At 57.1% G+C, this 22,872-nt stretch overlaps 6 protein-coding genes across 6 annotated transcripts; 2 read left to right on the top strand and 4 right to left on the bottom strand.

Annotated features, from left to right (window-relative positions):
* Nucleotides 1–2,726: 2,726 nt before the first annotated feature.
* Nucleotides 2,727–3,113, top strand: ACA1_385350 (HMG (high mobility group) box domain containing protein; the record flags this gene model as incomplete). The annotated part of the gene is made up of 1 exon (XM_004347091.1): nucleotides 2,727–3,113. One exon carries the CDS (start codon nucleotides 2,727–2,729, stop codon nucleotides 3,111–3,113), a length of 387 nt encoding a protein of 128 aa, XP_004347141.1.
* Nucleotides 3,114–3,668: 555 nt separating this feature from the next.
* On the bottom strand, nucleotides 3,669–7,836 carry ACA1_385360 (RasGEF domain containing protein; the record flags this gene model as incomplete). The annotated part of the gene is made up of 17 exons (XM_004347092.1): nucleotides 3,669–3,707; nucleotides 3,792–4,014; nucleotides 4,149–4,258; nucleotides 4,367–4,522; nucleotides 4,638–4,766; nucleotides 4,839–4,940; nucleotides 5,032–5,091; nucleotides 5,165–5,370; nucleotides 5,473–5,715; nucleotides 5,787–6,092; nucleotides 6,186–6,321; nucleotides 6,424–6,555; nucleotides 6,662–6,776; nucleotides 6,857–6,999; nucleotides 7,092–7,280; nucleotides 7,357–7,448; nucleotides 7,542–7,836. 17 exons carry the CDS (start codon nucleotides 7,834–7,836, stop codon nucleotides 3,669–3,671), a joined length of 2,676 nt encoding a protein of 891 aa, XP_004347142.1.
* Nucleotides 7,837–7,897: 61 nt separating this feature from the next.
* On the bottom strand, nucleotides 7,898–11,895 carry ACA1_385370 (leucine rich repeat domain containing protein; the record flags this gene model as incomplete). The annotated part of the gene is made up of 15 exons (XM_004347093.1): nucleotides 7,898–8,069; nucleotides 8,148–8,286; nucleotides 8,372–8,681; nucleotides 8,751–8,966; nucleotides 9,051–9,308; nucleotides 9,391–9,503; nucleotides 9,587–9,733; nucleotides 9,828–9,966; nucleotides 10,036–10,109; nucleotides 10,185–10,328; nucleotides 10,410–10,520; nucleotides 10,562–10,742; nucleotides 11,004–11,072; nucleotides 11,185–11,301; nucleotides 11,458–11,895. The coding sequence occupies 15 exons, from the start codon at nucleotides 11,893–11,895 to the stop codon at nucleotides 7,898–7,900; spliced, it is 2,628 nt and encodes an 875-aa protein (XP_004347143.1).
* A 636-nt stretch (nucleotides 11,896–12,531) lies between these two features.
* Nucleotides 12,532–14,317, bottom strand: ACA1_385380 (eukaryotic translation initiation factor 2, putative; the record flags this gene model as incomplete). The annotated part of the gene is made up of 4 exons (XM_004347094.1): nucleotides 12,532–13,328; nucleotides 13,403–13,844; nucleotides 14,028–14,240; nucleotides 14,303–14,317. The coding sequence occupies 4 exons, from the start codon at nucleotides 14,315–14,317 to the stop codon at nucleotides 12,532–12,534; spliced, it is 1,467 nt and encodes a 488-aa protein (XP_004347144.1).
* Nucleotides 14,318–15,097: 780 nt separating this feature from the next.
* On the top strand, nucleotides 15,098–21,364 carry ACA1_385390 (Ubiquitinconjugating enzyme subfamily protein; the record flags this gene model as incomplete). Its single annotated transcript, XM_004347095.1, has 17 exons — nucleotides 15,098–15,125; nucleotides 15,234–15,413; nucleotides 15,483–15,569; nucleotides 15,674–15,846; nucleotides 15,946–16,345; nucleotides 16,418–16,848; nucleotides 16,946–17,395; nucleotides 17,492–17,895; nucleotides 17,990–18,325; nucleotides 18,414–18,768; nucleotides 18,870–19,679; nucleotides 19,779–19,947; nucleotides 20,055–20,113; nucleotides 20,219–20,393; nucleotides 20,640–20,904; nucleotides 21,005–21,095; nucleotides 21,263–21,364. The coding sequence occupies 17 exons, from the start codon at nucleotides 15,098–15,100 to the stop codon at nucleotides 21,362–21,364; spliced, it is 4,515 nt and encodes a 1,504-aa protein (XP_004347145.1).
* Nucleotides 21,365–21,584: 220 nt separating this feature from the next.
* ACA1_385400 (rieske [2fe2s] domain containing protein) lies at nucleotides 21,585–22,622 on the bottom strand (the record flags this gene model as incomplete). The annotated part of the gene is made up of 6 exons (XM_004347096.1): nucleotides 21,585–21,696; nucleotides 21,810–21,866; nucleotides 21,965–22,005; nucleotides 22,093–22,127; nucleotides 22,210–22,362; nucleotides 22,496–22,622. Coding segments are annotated over 6 exons (525 nt in total), but the record flags the coding sequence as incomplete, so codon positions are not given.
* Between the last annotated feature and the right edge of the window lie 250 nt (nucleotides 22,623–22,872).

The raw sequence follows: 22,872 nt of genomic DNA on the forward strand, positions 1-22,872 counted from the left end.
AGAGGGAGGTGGCGGTGGCGGCGGCGGCGGAGGGACGTGCACCCGCCCCAAGCCCCACAACAGCGGCGTGTACCCGTCGAGGGGCTGAGCAAGGCTGTAAGAGGGTGCACAAGGGAGAGATGGGAGGGGCAGCGTACAGCGCGTGGACGGCTTGAGCTTGGGCAGCATGCTGGCGAAGATTATATCAATCGACCAGCGGCAGATTGAGAATCAATCCCAGAGTAAAGTGGTAAACAAAAAAAGGGCGTGAGTGAAATTTCACACATCATTTTTGTCCTTTATTTTCCACAACCCAACAAAGGGGCAATGACAGATGGTGGGATTCTGTACAATATTAATAGCTCATTTATCTTCTCCAGAGACACATGTCTTATTGTTGGGCAGGGAGCTAACCCTCCACAAGAAAGACCAAGGGGTGCCTTTGGGATGTGTTTCAACAACAGCAGAATAATCAATTACACATGCATGTGGGGCTGTACCTTTTGAACCTGGCAACAACATAAAGGGTGGAGCACCACAAGAGGGGCACTGCAGAATGACTTTGCAAACCCTGAATGGAAGGTTGGCTCAGGCAATTATTGGAAAAGCAAGTCTGCTGTTTAGGAAGAAGAACTTGGTCAGAGAAATGGCATATGCCAAGTATTTGGCTGCCCTGAGTTGGCAGTTTCAGTGTATCCTTTGTCCTACCTGCCTGCCCACCCACCCATGTCCCCAGCCACCCTGCCACCTGCCAGCAGCAGGTTGCAGAGCACCCTGGTGACATCTCATTTGTGTTGTGGGCTGCACCCCTAGAACCTGCATACACAATGGTGTTGGTATCCAAAAAGCCCACCTGCCAGCCTGCACCATATCTGCCCACATGCCTGCCCACCCACTCACCACCCTGCCTGCCTGTCCACCCACCTGGCGGCCTGCCCTCATGCCCACCTGCCCACCCACCTGGCAGCCTGCCCACCCAGCAGCAAAATGCCACTCTTTATGCACAGAAACAGTGAAACAAAGTGCTTTAAATATTCCCTAGAGTATGTTTTTGTGATGGAATAATGAGATTATTTGTTAGGTACACAGGAATATTAATGTGATAATGCACATGTGATGAGATAAAATGTGGTTATCTAACTCCATTCTCATTTTCTGCTGTGTGAACTCCCAGCACAATGTGGCCTGAAAGTGTATGTGTATGTGACAGAATATTGATAACCAAGTGTTCATGAAAAAGGGTCACTAAATCAACTATCTGTACAAAAAAGGCCACCATTTGGCTGTTTTTCATGAGGTTGGTGTACAGATCAAGGAAAGCTTGGGCATCATTTTCAGAAAATGTGCGTCGGATTGCAATTTTGCAAAATATGTGCATTTATGAGGTCTTTTCTTGCATTTTCTACACATTTTCCGTTCACATTTCTCAGATTTTGTGCATTGAACTGGTCGAAGTGTACTGATGACACCAGTCTGTTTCTGGAGGGTGTGCAGATACTGGTGTTACAGCCCTGACAATCTGTACATGCTGCCAGATAGTTAGCAAAAAAAGAGTCACTGACCCTTTTTCATGAACACTTGGTTGTTTAGGCATAAGCAATAGACTATTGATGTAACAAAGGCAATAGGAAGGGATGGGGGAGAATGAGGCTTGGGGACATTAGCAAGTTTTTCTTTATTCTCTTGTTGTGGTGATGTACACCAGAGGTCCTTTCTCCTCTTCCTTAGTGGGGTAGCCTTCACTAGCCAATTCAACTCTCTTTAACCACCAATCTTTGTTCTCTTGAGTTGGAATGGAAAAAGTTGGATAAATGCACTGTGCTTGAGAGCTCCTGTTAGCTCAACATTCCAAAGACAAAGCAAAGATCAAAGCATGATAGGCATGGCATATTAGACCACCACTACTTTAGCTAGTAGTACACTGTGGGATTGAAGCAATTTCTCAAGAATGAGCAGTGCCACATGGCCTGCATGGTACCTTGCAATGATGGACCAACAACATTTGCTATTGTTATTCCTATTTGCATGAAACCATGAGCACTTGATGGGTCCTTTTTGCGGTGAAAAACTGCCAACAAAACAAACAAAAGGGACAGGTTTGTTTGCACTAGAAGAAAAAGTGTTAGGCTGGCCTTATCAACTTTAACCACAAAAAACAACCCATCGAGTGCTCACGGTTTCATGCAAATAGGAATAATGCAACACTATTAGCAAAAACAAAATAGAGCCGTTGCTTCAGACCGGTAAATTTGGCGCGAAATTTTTTTCCTGCCGTTAACCGCGCAGTACGCGGTGTGCGAATGGCCGGCCACCGATGACCGTAAGCCCGGTCCGCGCACCGCGAGAGGAAATAACACGGTAACGTTCTCCGTGCGGGGGGGGGGGTTGAACCGTCTTTCCTCAGTCTTCGGGCCGGCCCAGTCTTTTTCAGCACAGCCCACCACAGTACCCCACCACCGTACGCGTACCTCTCAATCTGGCTCCACTTACCCTCTACATCGCATCACATTCGCATCACATGTGCCGATCACAATCAATCCTCGGATCATCGGCCCAAATCCTCGGTCTTTCACGAATTTCTACAAATTTCACGCTCGGTGATCTGCTGAGTAGCAGCCATCTGCGCTCATACAGGGAGTGGGCGAGATGGCCCTACTCGAGCAAGCTAGTGATCCTCTCGCTCGGGCTTGTCGTTCCTGTGCTTATGAGAGTGATGTTTTGTCTTGTCCTCTACTGCAGACATCAACATGAGCACTCGCGGCAAGAAGGTCGGCGTCGCCAAGAAGAAGACCATCAGCAAGAAGAGCGCCAAGGGCAAGAAGGAGAAGGACCCGAATGCGCCCAAGAGGCCGAAGACCGGCTACATCTTCTTCTCGGCTGAGGAGAGGGTGAAGGTGAAGGAGGATAACCCCGATCTTGGCTTCGGCGACATCACCAAGCAGGTGTCGGCCAAGTGGAAGGACATGTCGGAGGAGGAGAAGGAGCCCTACCTCACGCTCGCCAAGAAGGACAAGGAGAGGTACGAGAAGGAGATGTCCAAGTACAAGACCGCCTCTGCCTCCAAGAAGAAGAAGAAGGCCGATTCCGACGAAGATGACGATGAGGATGACGATGACGACGATTCCGACGAGTAAGCAGGCGCACCAACACTGCCGCGACTGCGAGATTCCCCGTCGTATGCGGCATCAGCTTTTCGATCGATTCTACTTCTCTATCTATCCCTCATCCACCAACCCACTCAAGATCATCAAGAAGAGGATGCAGCACTCGGCATAACAAAACAACATCTGTTCGATGCAGCTCGGAGTTGAGCTCGTTCGTTTTGTAAAAATACAGTGAACACCCAGAACCACCTCGACCTCCATCTTCATAAGTAATACTCACGCTGATCTTGTTCTCGGAAGCGTTGCCAAGAACGTTCCTGCGCGATCGTGCAGCAATAAATAAATAAAATATAATAAATAGAGAGAGACGAATTGTAATAATATTTAGTAAATAATAATGAAACACACAGCCGCCGTCGCACGGCCGACGCGACCATCATCGCCCTCCTTCCGTCCATCGCCTCGTGTGGTGCCCGCAGGTCCGATCCGATCGATGGTGGCGCACAGTTGAAGCTTCCAACGATTGATGAAGAGGAACCGAGAGCGCTTGACTCTTTTGTAGTTGGAACCTGGCCCTCGGCACACCTACTGGATGTCTGACCGTCCAGCGTTACGAGGCTCGACCTGCGCCACTCGAACGTCAGCATTTGTTTGACCGCACACACCGCACACACGCACACACCGCACAGTGTGGCTCGTAGTTTGTACCTTGAGAGAAAGGCTATACAGTTGTTTTTCATCGAGCTGGACGGGCTCCTTGAGGAAGTTCTGGATCTCCTCGACGCGCTGGAGGTTGTAGCCGGTCTTCTGGAACCGCTCCAGGAGGGAGATGACCCCGTAGACCAGCTTGTGTTTGGAGAAGTTGATCAGGTTCTCCACCTTGTTTCGGTTGCCGTCCTCGATGAACGTCAGATCCTGCAGACACACGCCACTGTATGTTTTCACGCACATGCACACATGGCACACACACGACATGTGAGTAGAAAGCAAATTAATAATAATAATAATAATAAAAGCAAAAGCAAAAGCAAAAGCAAAAAATCAAAGCGCGGGGAGACAGCGTACATGTAGGGGATGGCGGGAGGGTTGCTCGAGGTGAGCCTGACTCGGTATTGCTTGAACGACGAGTTCATCGACATGAGCTCCTCCAGCTCTTGGAGCGCAGTGGCCGACGTCTACAGGTGAGCAAGCGGCAAGTGAGTAAAACCACCCGCGCGTCAGCACCACCACAAACAGTGCAAACAACATGTTAATTTCTTCGCTCTTGAAAACGCGAAACGGACCTTGGGCAGGCGGGCCTTGGTCCACTGCAACCGGGCGACGGCCGAGTTGCTGAAGCCGGCGATGAACGCCTGGAGGAGGTGGTAGTTGCCCAGGTCGCGCAGTTCCTCCGCCGTACGGATGAAGCGCGTGAGCAGCTTGACTCGCTCTCTGATTTTCTGTTGTGAACGACACACAAAGCACCGGGGGAGAGAATGGGGGGGGGGATTGGAAAGTGTGTGAGTGCTACTAGGCTCGGGGACAAAGGCACTGCAGTCGCCGGGCGAAACGAACCCTCTGTTGGAGGAGGGCGGTGGAAACAGCGCGCGAGATGCTGTTGAAGTATTCGATGAAGGCCATCAGGTTGGGTGCCAGGTGCTGCGTCGAGGGCTTGGACCACGGCTGCCCGAAGAACTCAAACAGCTGCAACGCCAACAAAATGGTGAGAACAGCAGCCTCGCACCACTCGGAGCGTGGGGGGTGGGGTGGGCTTACCCTTATGGCTGCGAAGAGCTCGTAGGAGCGGATGGTGAGCTGACGCGCGAGTTCCACCTCGTCAACGATGAACCAATTTGGCCTATCCAACGATCGAGGCACCTACAGCAGTCCCAGCGAAAGAAGAAGTCACATATGTCAGTCACACCACAACCCACCAGTGCAAAGAATGCCAACGAGACGGTGGCCTTACCCGAGGCAGCGGGGCAAACTCCATCGACACCTGCTTTCCCTTGGCGCCGGTGCCCATCGTCTGTTCGAGGGAAGCGTGAGCACCATGCACACAAAGACGATGTGCCCCATTGTGATTGTGGGGGGGAGCGTACGTTGGATTCGATGGACTGGAGGATGCGCTGGTGCAGGACCAACGCGGACGAGGTGCCGCCCTCCTTGACCATTGTTTGGTTGAGGAACTCAATCAACCGCTCCAGCAGCTGGTCCTCGTCGTAGAAGTCGTAGAAGTACTCGTCCACCCACACCTTGAGCAGGTACAGGATACGCCGCTGCGTCTTCTCCGCCCTGCCCTTGCCGTCTGGATTACCCAAAACCCCAAAGGGACCGTCAGCCCGTTGCGCGGAGAAGGAACCTTGTGTGTGTGTCGTGTGTAGTGTGCGCGCGTGTGTGTGGTGCGCACCGGCTTCCTCTGGCGGTGGCGGAGGAGTGGGGGCTCCTTCGCCCTCCTTCTTCTTCTTTTTGTCCTTCTTGTCCTTCTTCTCGGGGGTGGTGGAGCCCTTGGACTCCTCGGCGGGTGGCGGCAGGGACGCCCTCTCGATCTCCTCGCTGCAGGTGAGGTAGCGCTTGAGCAGGTAGTCGAGCACCACCCGCGACGAGGTGAACGCGTGATGCGTGAGTAGGAACGCCTTCGTGTACTCGGGCTCTATCGTAGGCACAGCGCACATGCGTCAGCAGCGCAAATGAGAAAGCGGAGTGTCGTGTCGTGTCGCGTACCGTAGATGGGCGTTTCGATGAGGTGGTCGATGAGCGACGAGAGGGACCCGGCCTTGACCTCGGTCGTAGAGCCTTCCTCGAAGGCGAGCTTCTTGAAGCTCTCGTCGGGCATCTCCTCGCCGCCCTCCTCGCCGTCGCCGCCGCCGCCGCCGGGTCCCTGGGCGGCCTTGGCCTCCTCCTCCTTGTCGCCCGTGGCTCCCGCCAGCTCCTCCACCGAGGCGAACACGCCGTTCTTAACGAAGAGCAGACGAGAGTAGGCCTCTACCTGCTGTGCGTGGAGCGACAGCTTCTCGTCCAGCAGCGCGACTGTGCGTGTGGGGCGGGGGGGGAGGGGCAGGTAAGCACCGCGCGCACGTGGCGCACAGGCGGGAAGGGGGTGGGGGGGGGGTGGCGGCTGACCTTCGTCCGGGGTCTTGCGGTAGTAGAGCTCGTACTCCTCGCCCTTGGCGTTAACCTTGGACGCGATCTGGGTCTTGACCTCGCACACGGGCACCATGAAGTCCACCGGGAAGTGTGTGTAGATGGGCATCTGGGCCTGCCCGTGTCAACACACGCACATTTGAGAGAGTGAGATTCGGGTTGAGCTTCATTGATCAGGCCACAGCCTTGGAGGGGGGAGGGGACAAGCCGACTGTACCTTGTTGAACAGCCGCGAGGCGGAGCGCGAAAAGGTGGCGTACTTCTCGTTCTTGGTCATCTGCGCCGATACCTTCTCGCTGTACACGAGCACCATGATCGGCTTCCTTCGTACCAGGTAGCACAGGCAATCCTACGGTAGCGGAGGAGACACGCTCGAACATCAATCCCGTGTGCCCCGCAATGATGAAACCAAGAACCCGGGTAGTGGGTTATGGGTTGTGGTGCCAAGCAAGTACCTCGGGTCCGTATTTGTAGGCGTTGAACTTCTTGTCCTCCTGCAGCCATGAGCTCTCCTGGTCGGGATTCGCTCGCTGCAGGTACAGGCCGTAGTTCATGTAGTTCCTCTTCTCACTGGCGGAGCACGCACCACAGGACGAGTCGGCGAGCGAGTTCCCAAATTAATATGGGGGGGGGGAAGAGAGGGCGCGTACCTGTCGGGCAGGACGCGCGAAGCCATGTCGCGGAGGATGTCCTCCACCTTGTGCATGGGGTCGAACTGCATAAAGTCGACGGCCTCCTGCGAGAGAATCTTGACCTTGATACCCATGCCCTTCATCTTCAGCTCCAACAGATCCTGTGGCCAATGGTCGAGCAACCGCACACGTGTAAGCAACCGCAGACAACACATTTGGAGGGCCGAGAGCGAGGTGGCGGGGAAGCCCGTACGTCAGACATGTAGAGTCCGGCATAGGCGGCTAGTCGCTCGGTGTCCACAAGCCACGCCCCCTCCTCCTGAACAGGGTTCTCCTTCTCCTTCTCCTGCTTCTCCTTCTCTGCGGCGATCTTGAGCTGCTGTTGCTGCTCCTCCTCCAGCTTCTTCTTTTCCTTCTTGGTAATGGTGGTCCTTCGCCGGCTCTACACTCAGTCGATACAACGACTCGTTAGCCGTTGCGCTCATCGGTGTTGATTTAGGCGGTGGTTCGCGGTGTACCTTCTTCAGCGGAGACATGGGGGAGTCCGGCGCCATAGACGACTTCTGTGTCATGGTGCTTCCGCCACCCTTGCCCTTATTCCAATACAAACCTGAGAGAAAGAGAGAAGGAGGAGGAGGAGAAGAGGAGAAAGAGGCCAGTCAATCAGTTCCCAACCTGGTTAGGTTGGTGGCGTGGTAGATACCCCAATCGTATTCCTCCCAGGCGGACACGTGGGGGAATCGACTCCGCACGAGCGAGACGGCGTCGGCGCACGTCCTATGCGGGTCGAACCGCATCTTCGTGAGCGTCAGAGTGTTGATGACGTCCGTAGCGTTACAGGTGATCTTGAGGATCCACGGCCTGAGCCTGAACTCGGCCAGCACCTGGCCCTTCAGCTCGTAGAACCCGCAGTGCCGGTGCTCATCGGGCCACAATCCGTCGGGGTTGGTCTCCGTCGGCACGATGAACAGGCCCCAATCGAACCTCGTCGCCTCCATCTCCGGGTATTGGGCTGTGTTGTTGGGTGTGACGTCAGTATGGACGGATCAAAAAGGGCGCTTACGTGTGACAGAGGCAGATCGTACACTTGACTTTCAGCGAGATGTCGGCGATAGTCTTGGACGCATCGAATGGCACGATGAGGTGGCCTTTCGCGCCGGTGACCATCGGCATCTGGATGGACGTCCCGAGCGTCACCACCTTGATGCGCATGTAGTCCTCATAGGGCACCCTGAGTGAAGTGGGCACCAAGGTCAGCTGACAGGGGAAAAGCGACGCGGCAAAGCTTTCTGGAGTCAGCAAGACGCACTGTTCCTCCTCCCAGTTGTCCTCCCCTTCCTCATCTGAGGCGTAGGTGTCGTCGTTTTCGGTGAACGCGGTGTCTCCCGTCGTCGGGTCCGTAGATGAGGCGTCATCATCCGAGTCCGAATGATCGTTGTCGCTATCGTCTGCTCGGATAGATGGGGCGGGAGCGCGGCGGTTAGCGCCTTCACATAAATCTTCATGTTGCCGTTGGCGTTGGATGGTGCGCACCATGGCCCTCGTCGGTGGTCTTCGACGCGGCGGCAAGGCGGTTGAGGTTGGTGATTGAGTTGAGGCGGCGGACCTGTCGCAACTTGTCGACGGGCGACCCCACAGGCGCATCGCCCGGTCCCAGCGAGCCGGACCGCTCGGAGCGCTTGGGGTACGAGGGCGTCTTCCTTCGCGCCGGCTTCTTCCCCTTCTTGGCCTTGCGCTGCAGCATGTACTCGAGGTCCTCGTTGTCGTCCTCCATGAAGGCCTCGAAGATATCCACCTCCGATTGCCACTCAGAGTGCGACGACCCGGCCGAATTCTCAGCCCACTGTCGTGCGTAGGAGGGCTGTTAGCCACATTTCAAGAAAATGCCGTAATTAGAGAGAGGTGGACGCACCATGATCTTGTCGAGAATGCCCAAGTCGATCAGACACTTGCGGATCGCCACGCGGACGGTGACGTTGCTCGTCACGCTAATGATGGTGTTGATCAGACGCATGGAGTGCAGACGCAGGCACTTGCGCGCGTCCTCCTCTTTGGCATCCTCAGGAGTGGCCTCCTGCGCTGCGGCAGGCTCCTCCGGAGCTTTCTCGGCCGCGGTCGCAGGCGCCGGCTGCGCAGCCAAACACAAGAGATCGGGTGAACCACTGGGCATACGCGCACTTGAAATGGATTGCCCGCGGAGAGCAGCGCGTACGCTTTCGGCCTTGGCGTCCTCGGTGGGGCTGCCACCCTCGGCCTTGCTCTTGTCATCCGCTTTGTCGTCGGCACCGCTGTCCTTGGGCGCCGGCCTGTTTCGCTCCTCCCACACCTCGGTGCTGTCCTGCTCCTGGGCACTGCCGAGCAGGTTGATGAGGAGCCTGAAGCGCTCCCGCTTCCTGACCTGGGGCAACTCCTCCCGGTTCTTCTTCTCCACCAAGTGTCGTCTCACTTTCTCCAGAGCCAACAACATTTTCTGAAGTTGATCAGGAAAACGAAGCGTGAGTCGATAAAACAAAATAGGACATGACGAACACCAGCGCGTTTGAGTCTTGCACCTTTCTTCCGATCACCTTGATCCTGGCAAGGTCGGCCAGAAGCTTGGCGGCGATCTTCCGCAGCGACGGGAGCACGGTGGGCAGAAGTGCGAACGCCAGGGCGTCGACACAGCCTGGACAGCAATTAATGAAGAGGTCACGGGTCAGGATAACGAGAGGCCTCCCCGGTGCATTCAAGGAAGAGCAGCAGACGAACCGGTGGTGCCGAGCACGTCTCTCAGCTTTACGCGGATGAGGATCTTGTAGCAGTGAAGCGCCTCGTAGTGCAACATGCAGGCATCGTTATTTACATGCCGCAGCTGCTTCGCGTTCCTCTCGAGCACAGTGAGCAGGTTGATAAGGCCTGTGGGTGAACCACGAACAACAAATCGATTAGCCACTGTGGTCGTTTCAATTGGAAAGGCAGGGGGGAGAGAGAGAGGACGCTTTTGTCGTACCCTTGGCGGCGATGAACGCGTCGAGCCACGCGTGAGGCTGGTACATGAGCTTGTCTCTGAGCGCAATCATCTCGTCGGCGAGAACTTCCTTGTCGGTGCCTTCGAGCAGGCGCGCAAAATATTCTGGACTGTCGTCAGCCTGCATGAGGGATGGATGCAAGGTCAGCTATCTGGGCATGGTGCAATTTCAGCGCGCGAGTGCCCTTACCCCGACGGAAGGCACGACTCTGGCCCGGTTGATGGCGTTGTTTCTGAACTTCTGTCTCGGCGACACGTCGCCGCCTGAAGAGCGAGAAGACGGAGGGGCCATGCCCTGTTAGGTAGAGATGATGAATGGGCCGGGTGGGTTGCACGTACCGGCTGCCTGCATAGGTGGCGGAGGGGCGAGCATGGATGCGGGCGGAGGCGCAGGTGCGGCGGGAGTGTGGTGGTGCGAGGAACTGGGGGATGGCACATGGTGCGACCTCCCTAACGTGGAGCTTCGCCGCCGCGATGATGATGCTGTTCGCAACCCCAGAGAAAGCAAAACGGGATTAGACTGGGGTGCTGTCGCAAGGGTGCGAAGGAAGATGATGGACATACGTTGGGAGTCTTCATCGCTGCTGATCGAGTTCGTGCGCTGCATGATTTTCCTCTGGGCGGCCTGCTCCTCCATCTTGGCCTTCAACGCGGGCCGGAGGAGCGAGAGAGAACCTAAAGAAGGAATAGGGTGAAGCATGTTAGTGGTAGCGCACCTCGCGGTGCCAACGTGGAGGAAAGGATACCGTATTTAGTGATCACTTCAACCACGTTCACGTCGAGCGGGTTGTCTTTGAGGTCGAACGTTTGGAGCTCGGTGAACTTCTCGGCCCACAATTCAAGGGGCACCTCGGGTATTTTGTTGCTGTTCAGCAGCAGAAGCTTGAGCTGGGACAGCTGTTCCATACCCACACAGCACGCACGTAACACAAGAGGCGTTAGCAATGTGTAGGCCAATGGCGCTATTGGGAGAGGGTCTTGCCTTGGTGAACTTCTGCGGCACGGTAGTAAGCCTGTTGTGATCCAAATGGAGCTCCGTCAAGGAAGTAGTCTTAAAGACGAACCTGGGCGTTTCCTGCGGAAGTGGGAGAGCGGTGAGCATTAGGCCTCCGTTAAAGGAGAGCTGCTCTACGAGGTAAAGCAGGCACGCCTGGGTACCTTGAAGTTGTTGTGGCCGAGGTTGACCGCTCGCAGCTTGAGCTCCACCTTCACTCCCCTGGGCAGGTTCTAAGAGGCGCGGGAAGAGAGCGGATGAGTGAGTGCCAGGGGAGGCTAGACGCACCACTCTAAAAGACGGCACGCAACGTAGGGCTGAGAAGCACAAAAGAGGCGGTAGTACCATCTCTGAGAGCTGGTTGTTGGACAAGTCCAATATCTCCAGGTGCGAGAGCTTGGCCAGCGCCTCGGTAGGGAACTCGGTCAAGCGATTGCCGTCAAGCTTGAGCTGAGTGAGTTTCTGTTTATAGTCGGAAAGATATGACCGAGGCAAAGTGCAGAGTGAGCGAAAGGAGCGAGTACGAAGCAAGAGAGAGGCTCGAGCGTAAGGAGGAGAAGGAAGACGCTTTGGACCGAGATGCAGAATCGAAAGGAGGTGAGGGGCTAGGGAGGGTACCCCGAGCTGTTCGAGATTGTCTGGAAGGCGTTCGATGGCGTTCTTGGCCAGGTGAAGAGAGACGAGGTTGGTCAGCATGAAGATTTGGGCAGGGACCTCGGTGAATTTGTTCTCGTCCAGGCTGAGCCGGCGGAGGAAGATCATCTTCTCGAGGCCGACGTTGTCCTCAACGATCTTGAGGGCGTTCTTGTTGAGGTCAAGTGTGGCTAGAGTCTCGAACATGGCGTTGAACGCCTTGGGCAGCTGCTTGATGGCATTGTTGGCCAAGTTGAGCTCCTTGAGCTCGCATTTGGTGTTGGCGTTGGCCAGTTCGGGCGGTATGGCCTTTAGACTCGAAGAGGTTATCGTAAGCCCCGTGAGGGAGGGCAGCTTGGACGTAACCGCCTTGATGTGCTGCGCCTTGACCTTTTTCTTCAGGTTCGCAACCACGAAGCACATCCCCTCCTCCTCTCCCAGTGAGGGGAAGGCATTCTGCTCAATCATTCGCGCGAGGTCGTTTCCCATTTTCAATTTCTACTCCTATGCGCTCCTCCTTATGTTCTATTGCCTTTTCCTTTATCGATTGATCGAATCGCCTTGAGAAGGGATCCGGAAACGTTGGGGGTCAATCGATCCGCCGCCCCTTTCCTCCAAGTCTTCGTAAGGAAGGCCCTTCTTGTCTCCTCCTTGCGTCCCGACCAAGTTCTTTCTCTGCCCTGGATCGTGAGGCCTCCGTCGATCAATCAATCCAATAACAAGGCCTTTTCTCGTACCGGCTTCGAAGTGGCCGTTCGCGCTTCCTGCCAACCGTGCCCCGATTTTTCCGGGTTTTGATGATAGTGACCGAAAGACGCGCCAAGCGCAACCGTCGCTGCGAGCTAGGCCGCGAAAAGGTAAGCCCCAAGTGAGTTGGTCCAGGTGCAACTGTGAGAAGTTTGATGAGTTCGTGCTTCATCACCAGCACCTGCCCCTTTCCCTTCTTGTAGCTGGAGAATGTAGCCACATCATCCCTGAAGAAAGTTGCTTTGTTTTCTGGTTTGTTTATTGAGGTGGTGGAGATAAAAAAGGCCAGCCTTGGGTGCCAGGCTGATGTGATTAGGCGGAGGAGGAGCCGGGTCCAGAGGAGGAGACCTCGATCTTGATGCCGCGGAGGATCTGGCCCCAGCCGATGAGCCGCCAGTGCTTCTCGACGCGTCTGCTGAGCGCGATCTTCTCGCCCTCCATGGTACACACGGGAGAGATGAGGACGATCTTGGCAAGATCCTTCTTGACGGCGATGACGCGGCCACCGGTGGAGGTGGAGCCAATGTTGACCATGAGGGTCTCGCCCTTGCTGAGCTTGGTGACGCGGCTCTGCTTGCCGTCGCCTTCGGCCTTGACGCCGAGCAGGCGGCGGAGGAGGAAGAAGTTGACCTCAAGCTCGGTGAAGATGTCGGGCAGCTTGCCGACCTCACCCAGCACCTGGCCGACGAGCCTGTCGCCGCGGCAGAGGGTGGGATCGATCTTGGTGCCGACGCCGATGAGACCGCCGGGCACGGCGAACTGGAGGTCGTTTCGCTCGGCGAAGAGAGAGACGATCTTGGAGAAGATGGGCACGCACTTGACGTTGCCCTCGGCGTCCCTGGCCACGATACCCGGCCGCACCTCGATCTCGTCGCCGATCTTGAGTACACCCTGGATGATGCTGCCGCCCGCCACGCCGCCCTTGAGGTCGTCCACCTCGGTACCGGGCTTATTTACATCGAACGAACGGATCACGATCAGCCGGGGCGACGACGTGAAGTCCCTCATCGGCACGGGGATGCGGTTGACGATGAACTCGCACACCACGTCGATGTTGTGCTTCAGCTGGGCCGAGATGGGCACCACGGGGGCGCTCTCGGCGATCGTGCCTGGAGTCAGAAGTGGAGAGGTTAGCGACTGATTGGGCACCAGAGAGAGGAGCGATGGATCAAGCGAGGCATACCCTTGACGAAGGCGAGGATCTGCTGGTACTGGTCAAGCGCGGCCGCCTCCTTGACGAGATCGATCTTGTTCTGGAGGATGATGATGTGCTTGAGCTTCATGATCTCGATGGCAGCCAAGTGCTCCGAGGTCTGCGGCTGAGGGCAGGACTCATTGCCGGCGATGAGGAGGAGAGCGGCGTCCATGACGGCGGCACCGTTCAACATGGTGGCCATGAGGATGTCGTGGCCGGGGCAGTCGACGAAGGAGACGTGCCTCACAAGGCGCATCATGCCCTTGCAGTTGGGGTTGTCGCTCTGGAACACGTCCTCCTTGTGGCTGCCGTGCGAGCAGTAGCCGCCGGGCTTCTCTCCGAGCCACTCGTCGGCTTTGTAGATCTTGGCGTTGGCATAGCCCAGCTTGATGGTGATGTTACGCACCAGCTCGTTCTTGAAACGCACAGTCTGGGCAAATTGATCGTAGATGATTAGACAGTGCGCCACGAAAAATTCGTTGATTATTCGGGGGGGGGAGGTGATTGCAGCCCTTTGTGTAGCATGCAGGATTGCCACTGCGCAAACTTGGGGAGGCAGCACTCATAACCAAACGTGTGGAAATTGTGAAGTACAGTTGGGAGGATATCGTACCTGGACGCCAGAGATGGCCTTGACGACGGTCGACTTGCCGTGGGCGACGTGGCCGATGGTGCCGATGTTGATGGTGGCCTGACGCGAGATGACCTCCGGAGAGAGGGGCGTCAACTTGGCGACGTCGAGAGTGGCAAGGTCCTGCTTCGCCAGATGCGAAGTGTCGAGCTTATCCTCGCCCTCGATCGTGAACGTTGTGATAGACTCGTCCGCCTGTTATGAAGATGGGAGGGATCTGTGAGTAATTGATGGAAAATTAAAGGTGCCAGTGGCACCAGACGCCAATCCATCCAAATTTGATCACCCACGTTTATATTTTCGGCTCCTATCTCTCCGTTCGAACTCTCTATGCATCATGATGGTTGATCTTCTTCATCCACTCATTTTCGCCCCCTATGCGTTCTCATTCTCCGACTGCTTTCTTCGATGCACTCGAGATCCATGCGCTGCAGCTTCTCAATCGGAGGAGGATGCGCAAGACGTACCATTGTTGCCGTGTGGAAGCAAAGAAGATGAACCTCAGATCCCACAAGCAGCAAAAGCCGGAGCTGGGTTCCAATCCCCTAAATTTCCCGTTTTCGTGAAGAACAGCAAGGAAAAAAATATGTTTGGCCCAGAAATAAAGCAGACAATGGTTGTGACACCTGGGCTGCTTGCTGTGACAGTTGCTGGCAAACCTTCCAGCACACCATGAAGCTAATCAAGCCCATTGGATCTTGTTATGCACAAAGCACACCTAACTCTTATAGCAATGTGCAAGCTTGCTCCTGCAGACATCAATGATATCCAGCTGAGGTAACACAAACAACACCTCACTCCTTGCAACTATTGGCCAAAGGCTGCAGTGGAGCCCTCATGTTTATGTGTCTTGTAAGTGTTATTTCGTTTCGTTTCGTTTCAATTTGGTTCTGTTTACATTCTGGGTTATGGAAACTTGCCCCTTCATTTGGAGCGCAGCTTCAGTGAACTTGGCTGGCTACAAAACAGCGCGTCCGGTTCATCTTATTGGTCTCCACAACAAGCACTCCCATTCAAAGTCATCAGAGCGAATTGCCAGTTATATTGAAAATATGTGGCGTCCTCAGAGATCCGAAGTTAGTACGTGCCTATCGCCTTCAAATTGTTTTCGGCAATTCCGATTCTTATTTTGTAGTGGCTCAAATCCGAGATTGAGATTAACTTGGTGTTGGTGTTCGTTGCTCACAGGGGCCAAGGCGGGCAACAAGTCGCAGACATCGGCGGTGAAGCGCCTTTTGCAGGACCTCAAGCACATGCGCGAGCATGTTGTGCCCACCGTCGGCGTGGTGGCCCTTCCTCTGGAGAAGGACCTCTTCACCTGGCACTGCAACATCAGGGGTCCCAAGGGCACGCTCTACGAAGGCGGTGGTACGTACCTCCCACCTCTCTCAACCCGACGCAAAGCGAATCCTCTCACCTTGATTCCGTACCGTGTAGTGTTCCACTTGGTGCTCCACTTCCCCGAGAGCTACCCCTACGATCCGCCCAAGGTCACCGTGTGCACCACCCTGCAGCACCCCAACGGTTCGTGTTGTGTAGTGCTATTGGTGGCCCTCTCCAACGTTGATGTTGTTCTTCCTGAGTCCTGAGTCCCTTTACGTGGCGACTTACACCATCTTGCCCCACAGTGTTCAACGGGTCGATCTGTCTCGACATGCTTCAGCCCGGTGACGAGCAGGAGAAGTACATCGGTTGGAGCTCGGCCTACTCCGTGCAAAGCGTGCTCATCCAGCTCCAGGCGTTCCTCTTCGAGGAGTCGCCCACCATTCGCGCCGAGGACTGCCGCAAGGCCGTCGAGGCGGTACGCCCTTGCACCAACCATGATGAGTAGATGGTGCGTTGCTCACACGACACACACGACCACACACACGACCACACACACACGACACACGACACACAGGCGAACAACTTCACGTGCACGTCGTGCAAGCACAGGCCGCTGCGCTCGTGGCCGGTGTTCCCGTCCTACGAGACCGACGCCTTTGTGCTGAACAAGGCCGAGACCGAGATCATCAAGGATGAGCTGGTCTGCTTCCACTCCAAGCGCACCTTCCAGGAGGACTGCCTGGGCTTCGGTATCTCGTACCACAAGAACATCAAGACGGGCGACATCCAGGAGTACGACTGCCCTCCCTTCCCCCGCGCCTCTGTTCGGAAACCACGATACAAGTTCGTTGCTAACGTAACTCAACACAACAACAGCATTTCCTCGCCGCTGGACCTGCTCGGCGTGCGTGCCTTCATGCGCGAGAACATCAGGAAGTCGTCCATCAACGAACCCTTCACCCACTGGCTCCCTGGTAACGCCTCCCCTCCAGGCATCTGCCCAAATCAGTTCAGTTTTGGCTCACAACCACCAATACCACATCTAGTCTACCTCAACGACGAGCACGGAAAGAAGGCGTTCCATTTGGCCCAGCGGAGCATCAGCATGCTCTGCGCCAGCAACACGCGCGAGTTCAAGCCCCGCATGGCGCTCAGCGTGTTCCCCAAGCTGATGAACACGATGATCCTGCACATCATGAAGGGCCAGATCCACGCGTCGGTCAAGGCGCTCGAGGGCTACTGCGCGTTCCACCAGATGTTCCTCAAGTTCCTGGAGACCTACCCCGAGCTGCACCAGGAGTGCCGCGATCTGGTCCACGGCTTCCTCAAGTCGGAGGAGGCCCGGCACAAGACCAAGGTTGAGTCGCTGGGCGAGTTCATGTGCTACCTCACCGTCACGCCCGAGGTGCAGTGGAAGGACATCGCCTCGCTCCTCATCAACGAGCAGTCCGACCGCCAGGTCATGTGGATCATCAAGGTTCACGCACTCCCTCAACCACCCTCGCCGCACACGCACGATCGCACACGAACAACCGCACACACGTGCCTGACATTCTTCTCTATATATCGTACAGGACTACCCGCACCTGGGTACTGACCAGGAGGACGCGGCCGTGGACAAGGTGCGCGCCAACGTGTCGTTCGACGCGTCGATCATGGGCATCCGCCACATCCTGTTCCACTACTACTTCATGGAGCACGTCGCCCGCCCGCTCGGCGGCACCATCGCCGAAATGTCGGCCAACTACGAGCGGTCGTTCGGCCGGCCCACCAACAAGATGGTGGAGAACATGCAGCAGGCCTTCCGCGAGATCAAGAAGGTCAAGACCCACAACGACTACTTCTCGCGCATCGGCCTGCCGGTGGTGAGCGAGGAGCAGCTGGTCGCCTGGCTGCGCAAGTCGGTCACCAACTCGAAGCGCCGGGACTACCACGGCGTCGAGGGACCCAAGGTCCCCTCCGCCAAGGAGCTGGCCGAGGAGTCCATCAAGAGCGTCGTGCCGCTCGAGACCCTGTGCGTAAAGGTACGGTGTCCATGATCGACCAATCATTTCACAACGCGCCGCGTACAGTGCTGACGTCACGACACACAACACACGCGACACAATATCGATAACCAGGACGAGAAGGGCGAGCTCAAGCTGCACGACAATGAGGAGCAGTGGAAGGAACTGTGCAACTCGCGCTGGGGCTTCAACTCGCTGCCGGCTCACTACACGGCCGGCTGGCGCACCTTCTACCTGCAGAACAACCTGCAGGACCTGGTGAGCTCGCTCAACGAGTATCCCGACTTCAAGCACTTCTACCAGACGCTCGACCTGTCGAGCGAGGGCCTCACCCTGCTCGAGCTCACCCTGTTCGCGCCCAAGCAGCTCAAGTCGGGCTACTACTGGCTCACCGCGCTCCTCACCCGCCTGCCCAAGCTCCAGTCGCTCAAGATCTCGCGCGGACCCGACGGCGGCCTCGGCCTCAAGGGCGTGCGCTGCCTCGTCAAGGGCCTCAAGAACAACAAGTCCTCCATCACGTACGTCTCATTCATGACAACACGACACACGATCCACCACCAACACACGAAACACACGCACGAGCTGACGCGTCTTTTTTATGTTGACCTATAGGTCGCTGGACCTGTCGTACTCGGGCATCACGTCGGAGTGCTGCGAGCTGCTCGCCGAGGGCATCCTCGCCTCGACCCACCTGCAGCGCCTGTCGCTGGAGGGCAACGCCATCCGCCAGACTGGCGCCAAGGAGCTGAGCCGCGTGCTGTGGGACCACGAGTGCCTCACGGAGCTCAACCTGTCCAACTGCGACGTCAATGACGGCGGCGCCAAGGAGCTCGCCGACGGTCTGCTGGCCAACAAGCGGCTCGTCAAGCTCGACCTCAGCCGCAACGGGCTCGGCTACTCGGGTCTCCGCGCCGTCCTCTACAACCTGGCCTTCAGCCCCTCCATCAAGTGCGCTCCTGCTCCATTTGCAAACAACACACACACACACACACACACACACACACACAATCGATGCTAACCGCACACACTCACATAGGGAGCTGAACTTGTCGCGCGTGTCGGGTTCCGGGTCGTCGAGCGATCTCAACGAGCTGGGCGAGGCCCTCTCGAAGCTGTTCCGCATCAACGTGACGCTCAACCGGCTCAACTTCTGGGAGACCAGCATCGCGCCGGCCTTCACCGCGAGCGTGTTCGAGTCCCTCCGCGGCAACCGCGCCCTGCGCCACCTCGACATCAGCCAGATCGGCACCATCAACAGCGACCAGCTGGGCCACCTCGGTGCGGCCCTCACCAAGAACAGGACCCTGGCTTCGCTCCTGCTCGAGAACAACAACATCTCCGGCCACGGCCTCGAGACCCTCTACAAGGCTCTCCTCGTCGAGAAGGAAGAGGTACACGACACGACCAACGACACGACCAACGACACACGATGACAAACACAATGACACACGATGAGAGTTTAGCGCTGATTTGATGTCGATACGGTGTGCAGGAAAAGGGCAAGGCGGTCAACGACGACGAGCGCACGCGCAAGGAGAAGCGTCGCGATGAGATGCTGGACAAGGTGAAGGAGGTGGAGAAGGAGTTCCACCTGAACCTGGTCGAGTTCAACCTCAAGAACAACGGGCTGGGCTCGGCGGCGGGCAAGATCCTGGGCAAGCTCGTGACCGTGGCCTCTTCGCTCGAGGTGCTCACGCTCGACCACTGCAGCCTCGACGCCAAGGCCGGCGAGACGCTTGGCCTCGCCCTGGAGACCAACACGCGCCTGCGCACCCTCAAGCTGCGCCACAACACGCTGGGCAAGGAGGGCGCCAAGGCCCTCGCGGCCGGCCTCCGCCACAACAAAACGCTGCAGGTGCTCGACCTCAGCGGCAACGGCATCGGCGTGTCCGGCGCCCGCGCCATCGCCGGCACCCTCGCCGACAACGCCTCGCTCACCGAGCTCAACCTGTTCGGCAACCTGGTCGACGTCGACGGCGCGCGCGACCTGGCCAAGGCCCTCGCCACCAACAAGACGCTGGTCAAGCTCGACCTCGGCCTCAACCGCATCCGCGACAAGGGCGCCCAGGCCATCGCCCAGGCCATGGCCTCGGCCGAGCAGCTCACCGAAATCGGCCTCAAGCTCAACTTCATCAAGGACCACGGCGCCCTGGCCGTGGCCAAGGCCGTCTCCGTCTCGCCCGCCATCCGCAGCTTCAAGCTCGCCGGCAACCAGCTCGAGGACGAGACCCTCCTCGCCATCAACGACCTCATCAAGAGCCCCCACATCTCCTTCGATCTCGCGCCCCGCGTCGCTCTCCTCGTACGCTCTCTCACACTGCTCCTTGTTACTGTCTCGACACCGCACACGCACACGCAAGTGCGCTGACTGTGTGTGTGTGTGTGTGTGTGTGTGGTGAAGGATCCCGAGCGAGTGGCGCGCAGCGTGTGGGTGACGCCCCTGCCGGCACGCGTGAAGAAGGAGAGCGTGCGCAAGCTCTTCTACGACGCCCACTGCGGCGTGGTGCTCAACGTGGCCATCCAGGACCACAGGACCAAGACCAGCCCCTCCAAGGCCCAGTACGCCTTCGGTACGCTCCTACCGCCGCCCTTCTTCTTCATCTTCTTCTTCATCATCTTCACCACCACCACCGTCACCGTCACCTTCCTGACCTGTGTGTTGCGTGTATGCGTACAGTCGAGTTTGCCCACATCAACTCGGTGACTCTGGCGTTGGACCTGTCGGCCAGCGGAAGGGTACTTTCTTCTTCCTCTTTTATATGTACCTCTTTATATGTATATGTTTTTGTGTGAATATGTTGATATTTAATTTTTATTGATAATTTATTTTTTTCATCATAGGCCAAGGTCGACGGACAGAAGGTGCGGATCTACCGCGTGGGCACGCAGAACAAGACGGCCCAGAGCGAGGCCGCCGGCAAGCCCACCGCAGGTCGGCGCGAGGAGCCCCAGCGCAGCAGGCCTGCCGTCCGCGGTGGCCGTGGCGGTGGACGTGGCGGCGGACGCGGAGGTCGCGGTAGGCGCTAAACTCCTTCTTCTCGCTCTTTCGCACGCACGCACGCACGCTCGCTCGCTCGCTCATGTACTGCTCAGCTCTCCACCGATACGCACAGACCAATAAAACGGAGACTGTACAACACGCTCTCGCCATCCACCCCCCCGAGCTCATTGGCCTCTGCGTGTCGTGTGCGTGTCGTGTCGTGTCGTGCGAATACAGACTTCCAAAGGGACACACCGCGCAGGCCATTTGTGTTTCCTTCAGAGCGGGCCGGTAAGACCCCGACCTATTCCCGGCCCGCGCCCGCACCCAAGCCAGCGCCCGTGCCGTTCCGCGAAGCTCGGCCGCGACCGTTGTCGTCGTCGTCTTCTTCGTCGGCGTCGACGTCGGGCGGTGGTGGTCGCAGCAGGGAGACCCAGGGAGCGGCGACGCGCAGGCAGCTGGCGAACAACAAGGAGAGCCTGTGGTACCGCGAGGAGATGCGCCGGGCGAGCAGCATCACCGATCCGGTCGACAAGATGCTGTTCAAGTGCGTTGTCGAACGACAAAAGCGCACACGTGTGCGCACACGCAAGGGCTCACCCAACGTGTGCGTGTGCGGTGGTGCGTGCGATGATGTGCTGTGGCAGGCTGAGGCTTCAGGAAGTGGTGGAGGAGACGCCGTCAGGGGCCTTGCCCTCGTTGTCCGTCTACGAGACCTTCTTCGCTCCTCCGCCTCCTGTACGTCCCCCTCCTTTCCTCTTTTTTTTCCCACCCCAGCACCGACTGTGCGCTTTTTCTCACTGGTGGCTCGGCGTGCGTGTGCGTGTGCGTGTGCGTGTGCGTGTGCGTGTCATGTATGTCGTGTATGTCGTGTCGTGTTGGCTTGCCTGTGGTGTTGGGGACAGCTTGAAACCGAGTTCCGACCTTCGCCCCCCGCGAACTGGGACGTCAGTCCGGAGGCGCAGTGGGAAGCGGCGCCCGAAGAGTGGACCTCGTCCGAATGGTGAAAGCAGCCGGCTGGCCAGCAACCAACCAAACCGTGCAACACGCGACGAACGTTACATAAAACCCGATGCTTGAGTACAATGTCCCATTTTTGATGGTTTCAGTTTGTGCGCTTGGAGTGGACCTTGGGCGGCGTCTTGTCCGTGGGGTACCGCCACAGCCCTTTGAGTGGTTGGGGTTCGGTCGTGAGCACGCGACGACGAAGAAGAAAAGGGCGCGGCATCACTCGAAGCGGTACGCACCCATGTGGGCGTAGTGGTCGGACGCCAGCTCGTCGCGGCCTTGGTCGAGCTTCACAAAGACGTGACGGCCTTCGACCTTCACCTCGTGGGTCCTCTGCTTCTTCCCCTGCGGTACCGCCGCGGCACGACACGCAACACGCGCATTGAGCCAGAAGAAGACGAACACGCCACGAAGGGGGGGGGAGGCTGGCGTGCCTTGGAGCACGGGCCGTCGAGGCCTTTCTTCAAGATGCCCTCGCCCGTGTGCACGTCGATGTAGTACCTGCATACACCGTGTGGATCGCATACGTGCCATCTATCAAGGTCTGATTTCATTCGTAGCACACGACACACGACACACGACATGTGGGGAAAGCGCACTTGTGCCAGGGACACACGATGCACTGGCGACCTTGGATATCCTATTATGCACGCACGCATGCACGCACGCACGCACGCACGGTGAGATGAAAGGACACGCACGCGCGCAGGGCCTTGTTCTGAGGTACCTCGATGTCGCCCTCCGACAGGGGTCCGCCAAAGTCTGTTGCGTTGGTGAGCGCAAGAAGCTGTGTGCGTGTCGTGTCGTGTCGTGTCGTGTCGTGTCGTGTCGTGTCGTGTGGTACGGTAGCAAACGGAGTCGAGGGCACAATAGTCATCTTTGCCGGAACCCACGTTGAGCACGAGCACGTCTCGACCCTCCACGCACACCCGCTTTCGGTGGCCCACCTCGTCCACGCTGCCCACGTCGACCCATTCGCCCCTGCCCTCCTCCTCATCTACCAAGCACACTCGTCAGCCACACACGACACACGACACACCGCACACGTCAGCCACACACACACACACACACACACACACACACACACACACACACACACGACACAGAGGCGAGCAGGGCGATGAGAGTACAGGGCATGATCTGGTAGGTGTGTGTGGTCTGGAAGGGCAGCGCGAGGGGTTTGGTGCGTCCGGCCGGGGTGAAGGCCTCAGCTGGTGGTCGTAGGATGGTCTCCGTCTGCACCTCCTTCAGCACGAACCTGTCCACCGCCGCCAGCAGCCCCACCTGCGTAGTTTTTTTTTTCAGTATATATTTAACATAAATAGATTATTCAATTTAATCATTATTTAAAAAAAAAGGCTGCACCTTGTGTACGGTGACATCGGCACGACGGAGCATGAATGACCGCTTCTCTCGCTGCCCCACCTGTGCAAAGAAGTTCAATCTGTCGCTTGCCGCCCCCTCCATCTCCGCAAAATAAAATAACTTTCTTCTTATCAAGCTGGAG

This window comes from Acanthamoeba castellanii (genome assembly GCF_000313135.1).
Source record: "Acanthamoeba castellanii str. Neff unplaced genomic scaffold scf7180000084730, whole genome shotgun sequence".
NCBI lineage: Eukaryota > Discosea > Longamoebia > Acanthamoebidae > Acanthamoeba > Acanthamoeba castellanii.